The sequence below is a fragment of the Tasmannia lanceolata genome, unplaced genomic scaffold (assembly GCF_043159265.1).
Source record: "Tasmannia lanceolata isolate RefF3 unplaced genomic scaffold, GAP_Taslan_0.1 ptg000008l, whole genome shotgun sequence".
NCBI lineage: Eukaryota > Viridiplantae > Streptophyta > Magnoliopsida > Canellales > Winteraceae > Tasmannia > Tasmannia lanceolata.
In genome coordinates, this window is record NW_027518685.1 from 6894236 (window position 1) to 6913914 (window position 19679).

The 19679-nt window shown below is 40.5% G+C and overlaps 3 protein-coding genes across 3 annotated transcripts; 2 read left to right on the top strand and 1 right to left on the bottom strand.

Annotated features, from left to right (window-relative positions):
• The first annotated feature begins 1951 nt into the window (after positions 1-1951).
• LOC143884146 (5'-adenylylsulfate reductase 2, chloroplastic-like) lies at positions 1952-5597 on the top strand. The gene is made up of 7 exons (XM_077387562.1): positions 1952-2105; positions 2199-2357; positions 2454-2580; positions 3374-3722; positions 3809-3946; positions 4430-4747; positions 5000-5597. Exons 1-7 carry the CDS (start codon positions 2036-2038, stop codon positions 5228-5230), a joined length of 1392 nt encoding a protein of 463 aa, XP_077243677.1. The 5' UTR covers positions 1952-2035; the 3' UTR covers positions 5231-5597.
• Positions 5598-9515: 3918 nt separating this feature from the next.
• LOC143884147 (O-Glycosyl hydrolases family 17 protein) lies at positions 9516-13638 on the top strand. The gene is made up of 4 exons (XM_077387563.1): positions 9516-9783; positions 9877-11169; positions 12029-12056; positions 13374-13638. Exons 1-4 carry the CDS (start codon positions 9723-9725, stop codon positions 13540-13542), a joined length of 1551 nt encoding a protein of 516 aa, XP_077243678.1. The 5' UTR covers positions 9516-9722; the 3' UTR covers positions 13543-13638.
• Positions 13639-15667: 2029 nt separating this feature from the next.
• Positions 15668-18704, bottom strand: LOC143884149 (UDP-glycosyltransferase 71K1-like). The gene is made up of 2 exons (XM_077387564.1): positions 17894-18704; positions 15668-16716 (listed from the first exon to the last, which is right to left on the bottom strand). Exons 1-2 carry the CDS (start codon positions 18510-18512, stop codon positions 15920-15922), a joined length of 1416 nt encoding a protein of 471 aa, XP_077243679.1. The 5' UTR covers positions 18513-18704; the 3' UTR covers positions 15668-15919.
• Between the last annotated feature and the right edge of the window lie 975 nt (positions 18705-19679).

Here is a 19679-nt window from a genome sequence, read left to right on the forward strand (position 1 = left end):
GAAGCTCGAAAGAAGAGAGTATTATGGGCGGATGAGTGTCATCTAGTCAATCTAATCCCAGTTGAGCAAGAGGATAGTGAAGAATCGAGTCCAAAACTAGGAGTATCAAGTGAATCCTGGCAGGAAGTTCAAACTCTTAGATTTAGGGTTTGTCAATCTCGAGAGTTTTGGATCTCCCTTGTGTATTCCGAATAAGGTATGGCGCTTTGTGCTCATAAACGTATCATCTTTTTCCCTCTCTAATAAACCGGCAAGGGTCCCGCCAAACCCCAGCTTGCCCATCCAAAAAAAGGGCCACTCATGAATAACACTGGCATAAGGTAATGCTTGGATCTACGGAGTAAGGCCACCAATAACACTGGCATAAGAGTTCTTATCAAGGTGTTTTCAATAACATTTGGCCGGGCCTATTATTGTCGTCCATTTGATTAAACGGATTTGTTATGTAAAGGAGCCAAAAGTGGGCCCCACTAGATGTCTTTTTGATAATCATAGAAGTGATTCTTTTTTGCATTTCCAAACAAAAACTGAAAAAGAGATGATTTTTTCAACCCCCAGTAGGATTATGTGCCCCCTGTTAACGTGCTTTGATGTTAAAAAGCGTTAAAGTCTGCCACAGTTCCGTTAACAGGGGCGCATAATCCTTTAGAGGGGGGGGTTGAAAAAATCATCTCCGAAGAAAAATAAATAAAAATAGACCAAACTTTAAAACTATCTTTGCATTCTCCGTTGTTTCTTTGCTATTGGCCTGTTTGGATTGTAGGAAAATATTTCCCTCGAAAAGTATTTGCCTCAAAAAAATATTTTTCTAAGATTTTTTCTTTCTACAATTTGGAGGGAAATGATACGGTTATGCCTTATTTAAAAGGATTTTGGGCTTTGCTAGTGTCCATCGCAGAAGGCGTTTAGCGGATGGGCTGTTGCATGTGAGAGCAGCCACCTCAGGTGAATTGAATTCAATAAGACAAAATCTGAGCTTGTCATGGCTGGCCTCACATGCAACAGCCCATCGGAGAATTGACTTTTGAGTGGACCAGGAATTCATGATCGCCCTCCGCTGGATTAGTACCACGTGTCATCGCCAGAAAGTCTGATGACAAACCTCTTAATACTACTTGTAGCATCACCTTTTAAGTCTCCTCAATCTAAAACTTCTACAAATATCCCCTACTTGGATAACGATGTGTTTATTACTTTTTTCTTCTTCGAATAGAAAATAACAAAATTCTATCCTTTTTTTTTTTTTTTTTGGGATAATTACATTTACACCCCCTTTATTTTCTGACACATCTACTTCCACCCTTAAGTTTAAAACGTGACAAATACACCCCTGTAGTTTCAATTTGTTTAAGGTAGGCCCCCTCAGCTGAAGGTTTGTCCATAGATTGAAGGGTTAGGATGATCCAATGGAGCTGATTTTTTGGGCACACCCTATCTATGTCAGGACCCATCAAATGAACGCTTTGGGTCATCCAAATAATGTGGGCCTATACCTGAATCCAAAGGGACATAGATAGGGTGTGCCCAAAAAATCACCTCCATCAGATCATCCTAACCCTTCAATCTATGGACGAACCTTCAGCTGAGGGGGCAAACCTTAAACAAATTGAAACTACAGGGGTGTATTTGTCACGTTTTAAATTATAGGGGTGGAAGTGGATGTGTCGGAAAATAGAGGGGGTGTAAATGTAATTAACCCTTCTTTTTTTTTTTATTATTTATTAATAGACAGTAGCAGAATTAATTTATATTTTTTAGGAAATTTCCTCGTACTTAAAGGGGGACCCCGATTGTGACCGTGTAATAATTGCTCTCTCCACTACCGTGACGTAAGTGCTGAACGACGCGATACAACTCTCATGCAAATTAAAACATGTCACGTGTAGAAGAAGACAATCCCAGGCCGCTCGATGGAATTGCGTCCAGGTTCAATGAACCTTTGAGGAATCCTCTTTCTTCCCGTTTATTTATGCCTCCCGAAGAATCGAACAGAGAAAGCGCGAGAAAAAAAAAAAGAAGTTGAAGAAATTATCTCATGGCATTAGCTTCGTCTTCTTCCGCTGCTGCAATTTTTTCACATTCCCTCTCTTCTCAGGAGATCAAAGGTACTTTCCTGTTTTTTTTTTTTTTTTTCTAAATTTCAGCCCCCTTTCTCGGAATTTATCTTCTCTGATTCCTCACTTTCTTTTTTCTTGCAGCACCAAAGATCGGTTCTTTTCGACCGTTGGATCGGTTTCTCCTCCCATCAACGGCGGGGAATTCTTCTTCCCGGAAACGAAGTTTTTTGAAGCCGATTACCGCACAACAGAAACGGAGCGAGTCGATTGTTCCTCTCGCGGCAACGATTGTTGCGCCTGGTATTTATTTTTTCTAGGGTTTTTTTTTTTTTTTCTCACTTTTTAAAGAGATCTTGGAGGGAGATGAGTATTTACAGATTTGATTATTTATTGCAGAGGTTGAAGAGAGGGTGGAGAAAGAGGATTACGAAAATTTGTCAAAAGAGCTTCAAGACGCATCTCCTCTTGAAATCATTGACAGAGCTCTCGAGAAATTCGGGAACGATATTGCCATTGCTTTCAGGTAGATTGTAGAATTAGAAACACGAAAAAAAGAAATTTTTTTTTTTTTTCTCTTCTTATTTCGAAAAAGGGAAATTAAATTAAATACCTCTATATTCTTAGGGGTTTTGACAATTGACACCGGATTAAAGTGAAATTTCATAGATGCCACTCAGTCACGAGTATTCTTTGAATTTCAAGGATCTTTTAGATAGGAAAACGACGTAGGGGATCAAAACTAATTGGAATTGAAATTGATTTTCAGCCCATCTTTTGATATTGGCACACGCTCTTTATTATTTTTGACCAAGGGAACCAAAATTAATTGGGATTGAAAATGATTTTCACCTATCTTTTGATATTAACACGCCCCTTTATTTTAATTAGCTTCTAAACAAAGGCCCGAACCAAGTGGGATTGATCATCTCCCCTATTCTATTTTATCGTACGGTCCTGATCATCTAGTCAGTGAACGATTTATGGTTGAATGTGGTCTCTGTCTCACCATCCGATTAGATTGGCGTTGTGCATCCAAGGTGAGGCCTAGGCCTGTCTCGATCAAGATCAGCAGACTGCTAGTTTCTACGCCTAGGCCATCTTTTTATGGTGTACCCCAGACTCTCCACCATGGAACAAAAATAGGAGCGAGTTTCCTTAGCATTAGTAGCTCTACCAAGAGAACTCAGGGCGAAAATGTTTTTGAATAGGAGGAATCCAATGTTTAAATTGTATTGATTGATTGCTTTGGTAATGGAAAATGAAAAAAAAAACAGAAACTGATGAGGGTTTTGATTTTTGATCTACTTGTTGGGCAGTGGAGCTGAGGATGTAGCATTGATCGAATATGCGCGGTTAACAGGTCGACCCTTCAGGGTTTTCAGCCTGGACACTGGAAGGCTGAATCCGGAGACATACAGGTATTTCGATGCGGTCGAGAAGCATTACGATATCCGCATTGAGTACATGTTCCCAGATGCAGTGGAAGTTCAAGGCCTTGTTAGAAACAAGGGGTTGTTTTCTTTCTATGAAGATGGGCACCAGGAATGCTGTAGGATAAGAAAGGTGAGACCCTTGAGAAGGGCTCTCAAAGGCCTTAGGGCTTGGATCACTGGCCAGAGGAAAGATCAATCTCCGGGCACTCGAGCCCATATTCCTGTGGTTCAGGTAAAAAGCATTCTGTCCCTGTAACTATTATCTGTGTGGGCATTCTTGAATCTAAACTAATTGATGTTGTTGTTCTGTTAATGAAGGTGGATCCTTCATTTGAAGGGGTGGACGGTGGAATCGGCAGCCTGGTGAAGTGGAATCCGGTGGCCAATGTGGAAGGTGTCGATATTTGGAATTTCCTAAGGACCATGAATGTTCCAGTAAATTCCCTACATTCACAGGTAATCAAGCATACTCACTACATGTTGTGCAAACGTTGAACAATGTAAGTTTTTGGAGTATAATTGGCAGTTTCACATCGTATCAAGCATTTGGAGTAATTGGTTGTTTCACATGGTATCCAGAGCTATTGCCTCGGCAGGTCCTGGTTCAAAACCCAACAGGAACAACCCTTTGATATTAAAAATTCACCTTTACAACTACGCAAAAGAGATACCACATATGCCCTATGTATGGCCTACCCAAAAAGTGAGGGGTCACATGTGAGGGGAAGTGTTGAAGTATAAATGATTAAATTACAGTGACTCTTGAACAGCTTAAGCTTTTGGAATAATTGGTTGTTTCACACTTCCACTGTATGCTTACATATATGAGGTCTTAAATAGAATCCCAATCCTAATCAACCCCAGTACAACAGTTCCACCCAAACACAGTAAAACTATATGATTCTATGTGTTAATGCATTGTGTTGTATGGTCTTTCAGGGTTATGTATCCATTGGGTGCGAGCCGTGCACGAGGCCGGTCTTGCCAGGGCAGCACGAGAGAGAAGGGAGATGGTGGTGGGAGGACACCACTGCCAAGGAGTGTGGACTCCACAAGGGGAACATTAGACAGGAGCAGGTCCCCCAACTCAACGGTATTGGAAATGGAGCCCCTGTTGCTGGTGGGATTCCAGACATCATCAACACAGAGAACGTTGTGACGCTTAGCAGGCCTGGAATTGAAAACCTGCTCCGATTGGAGAACAGGAGGGAACCATGGGTCGTCGTCCTCTATGCTCCTTGGTGCCGCTTTTGTCAGGTAAATGACAAGGAAAGAAACCAAAAAAAATATGACTGAGAAACGATATGCTGTGATATTGGATGATCAATGTCACAAATCTGGTTTTACCCATATTTGTTTTTTACTGGGTTAGTAAAAAAATCGATAACTCAGCTGGGATTTATGAAAATTTTGGCTTGGTTAATCAAGTCCCACAAATTCCTGTGGTTTGGTATTGGTAAACCTATTTGTTGCTTTTTCACGGTTGTCTAATAATTTGCTGTAATGTAGGCAATGGAAGCTTCTTATGTGGAACTGGGTGATAAACTTGCCGGGTCTGGCATCAAAGTAGGGAAATTCCAAGCGGATGGTGAGCAGAAACCATTTGCAGAAAAAGAACTACAGTTGGTGAGCTTTCCTACGATACTGTTCTTCCCAAAGCATGCCTCAAGGCCCATCAAGTATCCTTCCGAGAAACGTGATGTGGATTCGTTGCTGGCCTTTGTGAAAGCCCTCCAATGACATTGAGGAGAAATGGTTGATCTGAATATTTGAGTGTATAAACACACAAACATTCATTCTTCAATGAGACTTCTTCTCTGGTTGTTCTCTGATCAGAGTTCCCTCAAACATCACTTCTTGTGTAATGGTAGTCTTAGCTAAAACATCTTCAAGAGCGGGTTCGCTGATTATGCGAGACAGATCGCCTCTCTCTCTTTTCTTTTATTATTATTTTTTTGTTTTAATTTTAACAAAGAGGTCGATTCTGATGCCTGTTGTAAAGAGGGATGGTTTCGATTCCCAGGGTGTATGTCCCTAAAAGGCAAGAATTCAAGTTTGTTTCGAATCAATGTAAGGTTTGAATAATATCAATCCTGATCTCTTAACATGTTTGGAGTGGAAATGAAATTATGTGATTGTGAGGAATATAGAATGGGTTTCTAACTATTTTCAGTATATAGTAGGGTTGGAATAGCATATATTATAAAAGAGGAAGTCTAAACTGAAGGGAGCCCTTGCAAAAAAGAGGTGAAAGGGCTCTCCCGTTGGCTGCATGTCATCATCATGCATTCATAACGGTGACGTGCAGCCAATGGGGGAGCTTTTTAGCACTTTTTTGCAAGGGTTCCCTTCAGTCTAGAATTCCTCATTATAAAATCTCTCTGTTTTTTTATTGATAGGTAAGCTGGGGTTTGGCAGGACCCTACGGGTTTATTAAATGAAAAGGAAGATGATACAATTAAGTAGGAAAAGCATCAGCCTTATCCTTGAGACACACTAGATAGGAACGGACAAAATGCAAGCAATATATGCTTTATATATTACATATTCTTTTTATTTTTTTTTCTTTGATAGAATGCTAAACAATATATAAACTACGAAAGGAGTTCCGCATTAAAAGGAAAATAGATGCATTGATTCGCATATGTAGGCATATTACACATTTTGATTAAGACGCGGAGGCATGCATGAATGGCAGGCAAGAGGAAGCCTCATAGGATAGCAATTCATGAGAGTTTCAGCTTGTCCCTTGTGGGTCGCTTTTGAGCAACTGGAGGATGCAAGGCAGTTGGATTAGCCTTTCGCGCGCGCGGCACCTTCACCTCCTCTTTCCAACTCCCTTCTCTCCCTCTAAATCCTTGATTGGATCAGCCACACTTCCTTGCCTTGCATTGCTTGCCTATGGTTATAATTGGTCTAAATGAATTGAGTATTATTGGAAAAATAGCTAGACTGAAACACAATGCATGTGTTTGGGAAAGATTCTATAGTGTTACATTATGAACTTTTGTAGATTAAGTTAAGGTGTTTGATTATAATAAGATTATTACACGGGAGTTATATTTCTTATCTATCAATGGTGTTGACTCTTTAAGTGATATGCATTTTTTTTTAAATTATATTTTGTTAAATATTTTGTGAAATACCATTTTAATTGATAGATTGATAAATCCTTGTTTAAGTAAATTAAGGCTCTAAAACTATCATCTCATATAAGATTGCAGATAGTTCACTTCCATATACGTCATGTGGTTCCAAGGTTTTAAATTTTGACCGAAATTCAAAATTTTGGGTTATTATGGTCCAGAACGAAACCGAAATCGGGAGATGGTATAAAATTTCAGGGATTTCATGCAAAAAAGAAGATTCTTTTATCATTAAATAATACTTTTCCCAAATTTCAGCCAGCCGAAATCACAAATTTCGGGGATTTTGTCTGAAATTTTCTCAAGAATAAAATATTGTTTTATTTGATTTCGTAGATTTCGATCGAAATTTAGGGATTTCAGCTGAAAATTTCGGTTTCTGTGAGGACCGAAATCACTCCCAAAACCGAATTTTAAAACGTTGTGTGGTTCTAGAAGTGAAAGACTTAAGATGTTGCTATACTAATTAGATGGAAATTTAATATGGTGCTTCGATGTTACAAAGATTTTTTTATCTCGAAGTTCACACCTATTTAGGTTTAACTACAAGTGATTACAGTTTAAATTTTAAACATGATCTTACTACAGATCCTGAGGATGAGAGCTCTCCCTCCGGAATTGAGGTTAACTGCTTCTAGTATGTGGGTGCAGTCCTCTGAATTTGTGAACTTGAAGAGAAAGACACCATCTTCCAATGCATTTGGATGGAAGTCTCCCCTTAGCTTTCATTTCCTGTCGATGTGCTCTTCTAGTGTGATGAAATATGTTCGTCTGCCTAGGTAAATAACCTATGGGACAATTGTCCCATTTTTTTCCGCTTCCTGAAAATCTCCATCCTCAAAGATTATTTTTTGATTTCCATCGGTCTTTTGAAGGGGGGGATGAATTGCAGTTGGCCTGGGGTAGTTTGTGCATGCAACTTGGTGAACAGTGCACTCCATTTCTTTGCTTGCCCGTGGCCTACTGAATGTTCTTTTCTTCTCCATCTGAAAACTCTAGTGCCCGTTGCTGCCAAGATGGGTTACTGACTGATGTTTTTTCCTTGTTAGTCGCCTTTGCGGGTTGCTTTCCATCTACCTCGAGCGGCATTTCTGGTTTGTCATTTTCCTTTTGACCATTGGGACAGTTAAAGTATAAAAGAATAAATAACGTCTTCTCCAACAGCTTAAGCTTTTCAAGTAACCGGTTGTTTTACATGGTATCAGAGCAAAGGTCCTGAGTTCAAACCTCCTTCATGTCAAAAATCGACATGCAATGATCAACCTAAAAGTGGGGCACATAGCCCACTTGTAGGCCAACCCAAAGAAAGAGGGGCCACAAGTGAGGAGGAGTGTTAAAGTATAAAAGAATAAATAATGCCTTCTCCAACAGGTTAAGCTTTTGGAGTAACTGGTTTTATGACCGGGATCCCTAATCTTTCCACTTTTAAATCTAACAAGGTCACATTCTGTTTTTTCTATATAATCCATAAATTTCTTTTTCACTGTGCCATTAGTATCCAGCTAATTTCCAACGAGGAGGGTTTCTTTTACGTGCCTAGTTGGCCGTAACACAAATAAACAAACGGAAAACATAAAAAAAGGGGGAGAGGTTGTTTCGAGGCAACTGGATCTCCCAATGGCTCAATTCGATAGGAAAATAACTCTTCTCCAAACAAAGTTTCCTTTGCTGTAAAAATTCTTTTCTTCTCATTTCATTAAAATAAAGAACTTAAATACAAACAGAGAGAGAGAGAGAGAGAGAGAGAGAGAGAGAGAGAGAGAGAGAGAGAGAGAGAGAGAGAGAGAGTTCATCAGCCCATTTACCCCACTAACATGGCACATAATTAAAACTAGGGATTTGCTAGCGTCCATTGTAGAAGGCATTCTGCGGATGGTCTGTTTGCATATCAGGGCAGCCACCTCATGAATGAAGACATACTCTTCTGACAAGTGAGCCTTGGTGGCTGCTGTGACATGCAACAGGCCATCCACAAAATGCCTTCCCCGATGGACGCTAGCAACTCCCTTAAAACTAACACCCACAACGCTAACATAAATAAACATATAGTAACTACTTTGTAACTACAACACATACGCCATAAGAGGTATGTATCAGTTTCCTTCAGCCTCCGTAGGTAAATGGTGCGTTCTTGGTTTAGATGGAGGTTGAAGGTGAGCTCATTGTCTGCTATATCTTGGCACAAAAACTTTTGATAGCTGGTTAAATAACAAAAGACAAGGTGAGTTTGTCTGGTTGTCAAAACATCCTAATGGGAATAACGATTTGCTAGGATCCATCGCAAAAGGTATTTCTCGGAACGTCTATAGCAAGAGAGAGCAGCCACATAGGCTCACCTTTCAACATATTTTGTCATTATTCTTGAGGTGGCCACTCTCTCATGCAACAGACGTTCTGCGAAATGTCTTTTACGATGGACCCAACAAATCCCATGAAGGGAATATCTACAAGTAGCATTAAAATAATGTAAGTAGAACGAATATCAGAATTTTTGGGCATCTTTATTGTCATTTACCCTTTGGAAATAACAAACTATCCAAAGGCCATTCCAGACAATTCAAAATCAGAACCCCACGCAACTCGGATTCTCGTGTACTATTTCGCCTTTCACGGGAAAGCAGACTCCAAAGCTTCCCTCAAAAATTTCATCATCTTGTCTCGATGCAAGCTAATCGCCAGGCTGGAAGGCAACAATTTACCCCCACTCATACCATCTTATCACAATTCTACCCCTCCCCCACAACAATCACCAAGAACAAAACTCACATTCCCCATTTCTATGTCGGCACTCGACAAATAAAACATCATAGGGTTATTTCCGTAATTACAGAAAATTTTCTGGTTAAAACAGCCCCCAGAGCCTACTTTCCCCATTATTCAATTTCAGAACCTCCCCCCTAAATCTCCTCCTCACACCCCCCCAACTTCAACAAATCCAACAAAAACAGAGCAAATGTAAATATGTTCTATACTTCTTAGTTCTTACCTCCTTTCCAAAGGAAGCCACCGACCTCACCTTCCCAGCAAGATAATGCGAGGTTTAGAACAAAAGGAAAATAAAGGAGAATCACATAAATCTCTTCTTCATGGATGAGTCTAAGATTTCCCAACTCAACCCAATCTTGTTCCTCATCCTCCTCATTCCAGGTAAACCCCTCAAAACTCATCTCTTTAACTCTATATATATAAAAAAAAAACACCCATTTCCCATTCTCACCTCCTCCTTTTATGAAATTGCAGTAATTTCAGCTCAGCTCAACAATCGAGCCGAAAAATCAGAGCCGTACGTCGGACTAAACATCGGAACGGACGTCTCAGATCTCCTCTCCCCAACCGATCTAGTCTCCTTCCTCCAATTCCAAAAAATCACCCACATCCGAATCTACGACGCTGATCAAACCCTCCTGCAAGCTCTCTCTCGCACCAAAATCCGAGTCATTGTAGGAATCCCCAACAACCAAATCGTAGCCCTAGGTTCCTCCAATACTAGTGCAGCCATATGGGTTTCTCGTAATATCGCTGCTTATTATCCTGAAACCCTAATTACCCACATAGCTGTAGGTGATGAAGTTCTCACATCTGTTCCTTCTTCAGCCCCAATTCTCATCCCAGCCATTGAATTTCTCTACTCTGCTCTCGTTGCATCTAATCTCCATACCCAAATCAAAATCTCAACCCCACATTCTGCCTCCATAGTTCTAGACCCATTCCCCCCTTCTCAAGCTTTCTTTAACCAATCACTAGCTCCTATTCTATTAAATTTACTTCAATTTTTATCCCAGACAAAATCTCCTCTCATGTTGAATCTCTACCCCTACTACGTTTTTATGCAGAATAAAGGGGTTGTTCCTCTAGACAATTCGCTATTCAAACCCTTAACCCCTGCCAAAGAAGAGGTTGATCCAAACACCCTTTTACATTATACAAATGTACTAGACGCCATGATTGATTCTGCTTATTTTTCTATGAAGAATCTTAATATCACTGATGTGACCATACTCGTTACTGAAACTGGATGGCCTTCAAAAGGGGATTCAACCGAACCCTATGCTACCATTGATAATGCTGATACTTATAATTCTAATCTCATCAAACACGTTTTCGATGGAAGTGGGACTCCTCTGCATCCTGAAATTACTTCAAATGTGTATATTTATGAGCTTTTTAATGAGGATTTGAGGCCGAGGCCGATTTCAGAGGCGAATTGGGGGCTTTTTAAAGGGAATTCTTCGCCGGTTTATTTGCTTCATGTGTCGGGAATTGGGTCTTTTTTGGCGAATGATTCGACGAATAAGACGTTCTGTATTGCGATGGACGGCGTGGATACGAGGACTTTGCAGGCAGCTTTGGATTGGGCTTGTGGGCCGGGTAAGGCTAATTGTTCTGAGATTCAGCCCGGTGAGAATTGTTATGGGCCTAATACGGTGAAGAATCATGCGTCGTATGCGTTTGATAGTTATTATCAGAAAGAAGGGAAGACCACGGGTTCTTGCGATTTCAAAGGCGTGGCTATGATCACTACCACAGATCCTAGTAAGTATGATACAAGTAGAGTGTTGGTTTTGATATTTACACTCCTTATCTTGATAGATACACACCCCTCTTATTTATGACGCGTCTCTGTCCATTTTGGCCCTGACAGTCACCCCTGTTCAGCCAATGACAGCTATCTTTTCAAGATTTATTGGGAAATGATATCGGCACAATCAACGTTTTAATAAATTCACAAACTCAGCTTCTCTTTTCTTTTTTAATCGGCTTCTGAGAGCTTTTTTTGGGAACTCTACTGACCTTTGAGTCTTGAGAGCTCTTTAGTGAAATTATCAAAACATGGTTGTGGCGATATGATTTTTATGCAAAATTACTACTATCTTTGAAATTAAAAAACGAACGTATCCCTGATTAAGTACATTTGGAAAATATCAGTAGGCCTCATTTTAATAAAGTATGGCCCGCCGGTGCGGCATAATGGGACCCATTCTTAATTGATCCAAACCGTTCATATCCTATGACCCAAAAATCATGCTAAATTTTGTGCAATAGGATCACGGGTGGGGCCCAATGTGCTGTTGTGAGCACCCTACGTTGAGGACCTACTCTACGGAAACATTCCTCACTAGTCATGATCGTGCTATCAAAAGCTTCTTTTTGGCAAATGCACGTGGTTGGCTTTGCTTTATTTAATTAACTGAGAACATCTATCTGGTTGGATTGTTCTATTGCTGCTAGATGAGCGGTCGGGATCTCATATACACGATCTATGTGTAATAAATGGAGTTAAAGTGGGAAAAAGTTTAAAATTCAACAAGGGGTTTCAAGTGCTTTGCAGCTTTTGTAGATTCTTTGGGTAGATTGATTTATGTTTTTGCATTTGTTTATTTGATATTTGCAGGTCATGGGAGCTGTATTTTTCCCGGAAGGTAAGAAAATTGGTGCTTCTTCCTACTGTTCTACTACTTTTAGTTCAACTACTGTTATTATTTTCTTTGTTTTTTCTTCCCCTTCTCTTCTCTGGGTCAACCCTTCTTCATCTTTTGTATCTATATGACTACCATTTTTTATTCTACAAGCGGGTGGCCGGTGGCCCAAGTAAAAAAGAGGGGTGCATATCTCATTCGCCTTTTATTCCTTTCCAACCAAGTGCCAGTCAATGACTTTGCTACTGATTTCTTGTGTTTCTATTTGAAAAGACAAAAAACTGACTAGGGCTGCTGTTAATTTTTCAAAATGGTGAGGGTAGATGGTAATTTTCTTGATTTTTCGAAGAATTTTCTTTTTTACTTTCTAAGTACTTTCCAAAGTGAGAAATTGTTGGAAGGTGCGTTTCGGACGTACAATTTAGTGTCTTGTCCCCAAAACATCAATGTAGAAGGGGCCCAAATAATAGTTTGGGCCCATGTCTCTTACTTTTTACAAAACAGGGTAAAACAGGATGTGGGCCCAACTTGTCGGACTGTTTGGATTTGTTCAATTTTTGGTCTGTTGCATCTCTGAAATCTGGCTCAGCTTGATGGAGGGTCCAGATCATCTCTCTGGTCTCGTACTGTGGGGCCCCCTGCACAAGGGTTTCTGTTTTGTTTGAAAATGAGTGGGCCTCAGTTGTGTGGCGTCAAATGAAGCAGGTTCTTGTTGGCATCATACGACTGGACCCACCCAAAGGTTGACAAAATAGCAGGGTCGTTGTGTTCCATACGTACAAGAGGGGCCCTTCTTCATCTTCTTGGTGGGAGGTGATATCTGCACTCCCTTGTTTTCATTTGTTACACTACACCTTCTGTGATTGCCATCGGGAGATGATATCAGCAAAACTATGTTTTGATATTTTCACTAACCCATCTTGTCTTTTAGTATTTAAAGTGCTGTCAAAGGTTATTACAGTTCCCAAAAAGCTCTCACAAGCCGATTATTAAAAAAGAAAATCTATGTTTGTGCAATTATTAAAACATGGTTTTGCTGAGTAAAAGAAGGCAAGAATGGCTTAGAAAGATTGAGAATTTATATCAACCTCGTCAATTTGTTTTTCTTAGGCCATGTTCGTCTGAGATTAGGACAACCGATTGATAGTCCAAAACCAGTTATTGGACTCAAATTTCGTTTAGTTTTGTGTCCTCATAATCTTAAATGAACAGGACCTTAGCAATGTGATAAAGAAATTTTAGAGAATCAATCACATAGCCTTTATCCTACAGATCTTCTCTCTGATATTTTGTGTGTGTTTATTTGCTTAATTTTTGCAGTAAGGTGGTGACAAGCAACACCACCCAGCAGGTGACCAACTCGACAGACACCAGCAATGCCGTGGCATTTAGATGGAGATGTAGATGGTGGGATGGAGGAGGGCAGAAATATTCAAGTATTTTCATCATTTTGGTAATATTTGTTACCACATGCATCTCTTGGGCATGATGGGAAGCTACACACATATATATGATCTTGCTAACGTGATGAGAAAACCCATTTTTTTATTTCATTTATTGATTTTGTGTGGGGTGGTGGATGGCATTTTCTTCCTCCTTTTTGCTTCAGTACTTGTGGGAACTTTATTCCTTTATTGGGTTTCTGAGCAATTGCCAAAAGCTAGAGTATAGGGATCTTTTGGAATGACTGAACTGGTCACCAACCGGAAATAATAGGTGTTTGGTTTGGGTAGCTCAGCTGAATCGGTTTTGAGTTTAAAAAATGACTCTTCTAGATGACTTGAGAATGTGAAACGATCTGGTGTTCACCTCCCACAACAAACGCCCAACTATTTCCTATCTAAAATGCCTTTGGCAAGGTTTTTAGTGATGTCTAGGGTCCATTTGGATGCACCAAAAATTAGGAAAACCAACATAAATGGAACATTTTCCATTTCTTAGCATTGTTTGAGTGCCATTTATTATTCACGTGGCACTTCATGTTGGCCGTAAGTTTTCCAAATGCAACCCAGTTTGGCTTTCCTCTGACATCGAGAGAAAAGGAGAAATTTAATTATAATCATTTAGAGTTGGTGTTATATAATCTTTCTTTTTTTTTTGGTGTGGTAACGAAGGGTGTCCCCACTCCCTTCGGGGGTAGGACTATTTCTCTACGGATGCGCGAAATCACCTGGAAACCACGCCCATCGGGTAAGCAAGGGGGATTCGAACGCTCATCACTGGGGAGCAAACCCATGACTTTACGCCAAATAGCCACACTCTTCCCGGGGGGGGGACTATAATCATTGACACTTCAACACTCACCCACATATGGGCCCCTCTTTTTCTTTTTTTTTGTTGGTCGTACGCATGGCACATGTGGTCCCAACACACATAGACTTCTTATTGTTGGACTTAGAACCCACTACCTGCCGTGAGGCAATAGCTGTGAAGCCTGTGATACCATGTGAAACAACAGATTACTCCAAAAGCTTAAGGTCTTAGAGCTGGTGTTATTTAATCATTTATACTCATACTTCAACACTTCTATCTCCTGTACAATCTGATTTATTAGAAGAGTAGAGGCAATCTAGCTATGATTTCTCATTCATCACCAAAGACAGTGTCATTCTATGGCATGCACGACTTGTGGCTCATCTGGTTGAAGTACTTACTCCATGATCTTGATATAGCTAACCCTCAATTTCCTTATTTTGCACAACTGTTCATGATGAATGGTACCGGGCTATATGGGTATCCTCATGATTGTCTACAGAACCCAACACTAGCTACTATACAGAGGAAAAAAATGTCACCAGGATTTTTTTTTTTTTTTTTTCCCCTCGCTTAATCATGAATAAAATAGGGAAATGATGGTTTGATAAAGATGAGCGACACATCTTGTCTTTAAAGGCCTGGAAGAGCTTTTTGAGAACCGTAACATTCTTTTGATAGTGCTTAAATTACTGAACGACAAGATACTTCGTGCATCTTATCAAAACATGGTTGCGTTGAAATCATTTCACATAAAATAAGCATCGAGAGAAGAATCTGTTGCTATAAATATCTTTTTTATCAAAAAACAAATGCTAAAAAAGTATTTTGCAATGGATATTGTTGTCGCTATGAGTATATTTTAGAGAAACAATTTTAAAAAATTAATATTAATTAGCAACGGACGAGTCATTTCATTATAGTTTATTTTTCTGTCACTGAAAATAAATATAAATTTTTTATTTTTTTAAAGAATAAATTAACGACGAATAATATATGTCACCTACCGTTGCATAACAAATAGCGACAGATTAGTAATTGTCGCCAAATTCGTTATTTGGTCTTGCTGTGTTATACACAAGGTTTTAAAAATTCGGTTTCGGTCCCGGTCGAAATTTCGGTCGAAATTAGGTACAAAAGTCGAAATCAATATTTTATTTAATATTAAATTTCGGTCGAAATTTCAGCGAAGTATTAAATTAATTAAAAAAAAACCAGATTTTTTTGGGTCAAATTTCAGAAAAACCAAAATTTCGACCAAAATAAATGACCGTTTCGGTTTTTAGTGGTTTCGGTGTTAGTAAATTTCGGATTTCAGTCGAAATTTAAAACCATGGTTATACATGTCCCCCTTATTGAAATAAAAAAATTGGTTCTTTGGATTGATCTAGCGATTGGTCGGAATCAAAGAAATGCATACATGATAAGATATAGAGCATCAGATTATGGGCTTATTGTTGTAGACTTATAGTCAATCTTTTAAGCATTAATTTCCATCCATGATATGGGCATTTTTTAAAACTGGCATTGAGAACCTATGACCTCAAGGTGGCAAAACAAAGTCCCAACTCCCAACCAATTGAGCTTGACGCTCAACCCCCATATCATGGGCCTTATGGTGTGCCTTGTATGAGTTGTTGTACCAGGCGTTTGAAGGCAACAAACGAAGAACCCCCTTCTTCCACAGCTTTATGACTCGCCTCTGAAATCTCTTTAGCCCTTTCGCTCACCATACTCCGCTCCTCGCACTCCCCCATCAAACACCTCACTCCCCTCTCCACCTCCTCTCTACTAACCAAACCCCCTCCCTTATAATCCAATCTCAGCTCCACTGCCGAACCTAAATCCTTCACCAGCTGAAACCCATTCAGCTTCTGCTCAGCAGCCAGAGGCCAAGCTAGGATCGGCACCCCGTACCAAAAACTCTCAAGACATGAGTTCCACCCACAGTGCGAAACGAAACTCCCCACAGCAGGGTGTGCCAAGATCGCTGTTTGTGGGACCCAAGATGGCCATACCAGTCCCCTCTCAGCTGTCTGATCCAAGAACCCTTCCGGCAAAACCTCGTCCAGATTGGCATCCTTTACCATGCCTAGCCCTTCTTCCGAACGGCACCGCAATGACCACAGAAATCGACACTGGCTTCGTTCTAGCCCAAGAGCTATCTCTTTTATCTGTGGCTCAGGGAAGGAACCCTTGCTACCGAAGCACAAGAACACCACCGATGCACGAGGCTGTTTGTTTAACCATTCGATGCAGGGGTTTGAAGGCGTTAGTGAGTTCTCGTCGAGTGCAAGCAAAGGTCCTACTGCGTAAATTGGTGGGGTTGGATGGTCGGGCAAGCACATACCCTGGTTTATCGCCTGGAGCACCTTGGATTCTAGCTCTTTAAACGTGTTGATGAGTATACCTGTGAATGTAAATTCAGATAACACCATGAAAGTGGTAAGGAAAATGAACCATAAACACAACAACATTTACTCGGTTTGGCCTTTTGCCTGCGTCCATAAACAAAGTCTCATGTACAAGGGTGTCACTGAACCAAGATGGTCACATGGACCATCCGAATCAGAACCTAAAACCGACAGGATCTAGACACATTTTGAAACCCTATCATAGAATCCAAAATTATTACCCATCAGATCTAGATAACCAACTAAACTCTCGGGCAGCCTAAACCCGATTTTATTATACTATTTTACAAAAAATACGGTCTAAAGTTTTCTTCAATTTATGTATTATTTTAAGAGTATTTAGTAAAAATAAGGCCTATTTTGAGTATTTTTATATGGATTTGCTAGGGACTATTGTCGAAGGCATTTCGGGGAACTGCTGTTGCAAGAGAGCGCAGACACCTCATATGAATTAAATGAATAAGACAAAATCTGAGCCTATGTGGCTGCACTCTCATGCAACAGCCGTTCCCTTAAATGCCTTATACGATGGCTCCTCGCAAATCCCTCTTTACATTCATCTTTTCTCAAGTCTGAAGTCACCATCTTCTCTTTCTCTCACTAACCCAAGTCTCTAGCCCACTGTGTTGCGGCCCTGCTTTTGAAGTATAAAGATTAAAATTAAATAATGCCTTCTCCAATAGCTTAAGCTTTTGGCGTAATTGGTTTTTTCACATGGTATCGGATCATAGGTCCAGAGTTCAAACCTCCTAGATATAAAATAAAAAAATAAAAATAATCTACATGCACTGATCAACACAAAAGTGGGGCCACATGAGCCACGACGTACAGGCGAACCCAAAGAAAGAGGGACCACACGTGAGGGGTTAAAGTATAGAAGATTAAATAACTCCTTCTCCAGCAGCCTAAGCTTTCCGAGTCAATGGTTTTTTCACATCAGCAGCGCACCCTCACAAACTACTAGCAATGGATCCGAAGAACACTCCCAATCCAATCCGAGCAATGGGAAATTTTAAGGGATCGATTTGACTAAGACATAGGTGGATCCAATCCTAAGTGATTCCGCTGGCATCCCTACTCTCTCTCAACCCAAAACTATCACATAACCCTAAGACGAAACCCATGAAAAGAAAGATAAATACCCTTTACAAATGGGTATTGAGTCAAAAATACCTTTTGTCTGTGGAAACCTCCGGGCAAGAGAGGCGAAACACGCATACCCTTCGTCTCTATTCAACATGGCATCAGGCAAGACGAGCGGTGGCAACGGTGGCAAGCCCGGGATCTCTATTTCTCCTTCCAAGTCCTTGTACTTGCCCCTAACTTTTTCATCAAGCGTAGGGATATAGAGCATTAGCGCTAGTATGACTGCACCAGAGGTGAAATACAAGTAACTTGGGATGCTCAGCTCCTCTGCCACGTCTATCATGTTCATCGTGAACAAATCCATAACTAAAGCAGCAATATGGATGGAAGGAGTAGAGGATTGGAGTTGGGTAATGGCGTTTAAGACGTGGGGCTTGTGCTTCTCTATTAAGAGAGATAGGAAATTGATCCGGTTTTCGGTCCCGTCGAACGGGAGATCTATCGGAGGGAGCTCGACGAACGTGATGTCTAGGCCGGAAGCTGAGACGGATTCGATGTAAGAGGAGGAGGATGAGGAGATAGTGGGGAGGTGCATGGTGAGGATGGTGATAGAGAAGTTGTGTTGGACTAGGCGCTTAGCTAACTCCACCGTTGGTATCATGTGGCCACTTCCTGGTGCCGGGAATAAAACCAATCCTATTTTCATCTCACCCTTTGCTTTGGTTCTTAGAGCCTCTCCTTTCTCTCATTAACACCTTATCCTCGGCCTTTTAGATTTTCTAGTTAGCTTAGCCGTGAGAACCAGTGAAAGATCAAGCCGCCTTGAGGTGGGACCTTGTCCCATCAATGACCCCGCTGAGGTCATCCTTTCTCTCGGGGAGCAGACAAGGGAAATCGTTATCCTGTATAGGCGGCCTCGTGAGGTTTTTGGTAAGCAGATTTTAGAGGCATTATAAACTGCAAGGCGGAAAAAAACAAAAGGAAAAAAGAAAAGTAAAGTAAATGGTGTAGACCATGGGAACCACAAATGCTGTGTGTGAAGATTGACTAACTGGAGAGCCCTTTTTAATAAGTTTTTGCAAGGGCGCCCTCGGCCCTTCAGTCTATCATTCAGTTTTTATATGGTGTAAGCCGTCCAGCACTTTTTAAGAAGTACTATACGGCTTACACCATAGGATGATCCAAACCGTCAATTTGATGGGCCACAGTGTACCAAAGAACCATTTTATAGTATGATCCTATCCCTCAAACATATAGAGGAACTGCATATTATGGAAACATCTATAGATCGGAAGGATAGGATGATACAAACTGTTCATTTCTTGGTAAATAGGCTGTACCCTGTAAATTATATCCATAGAAAGATCCTATCCCTTCGATCTATAAAGACCCCCACTTTATAAGATGATCCTAACCATTCATTTGATTGGGACCCAACGGAAGTAGACCATACCCCAAATCATCTCCATAAGATGATACTAACCCTCCAATTTATAGATGCTCCTCCAAATCATCTCCATAGGATCATCCTATGGGAATGATTCCTATTTACGTTGTGGCCCAACAAATGAGTGGTTTGGATCATCCTTTGAAGTGGGTCCTACAATACATTTTGAAAAATAATGGACTTCACCCACGCACACACTTCATTTAAAATTTCACCCTGTCTATATCTACCTAACGTGATTTTAAGTCGCCCAAGATTCTTAATAACTAGCTTGAAGTTTGAATTTAGGAGTGTAGTATAATATCTGGTTAGTCGTGCACTCGTGCCCAGTTTGTTTTAGGGGTGCAACTCGGGTCGGGTTGGGTCGGGTTGAGGCCAACCCAACCCAACCCGAGGAGCTCAACCTCCAACCCTAACCCAACCCAA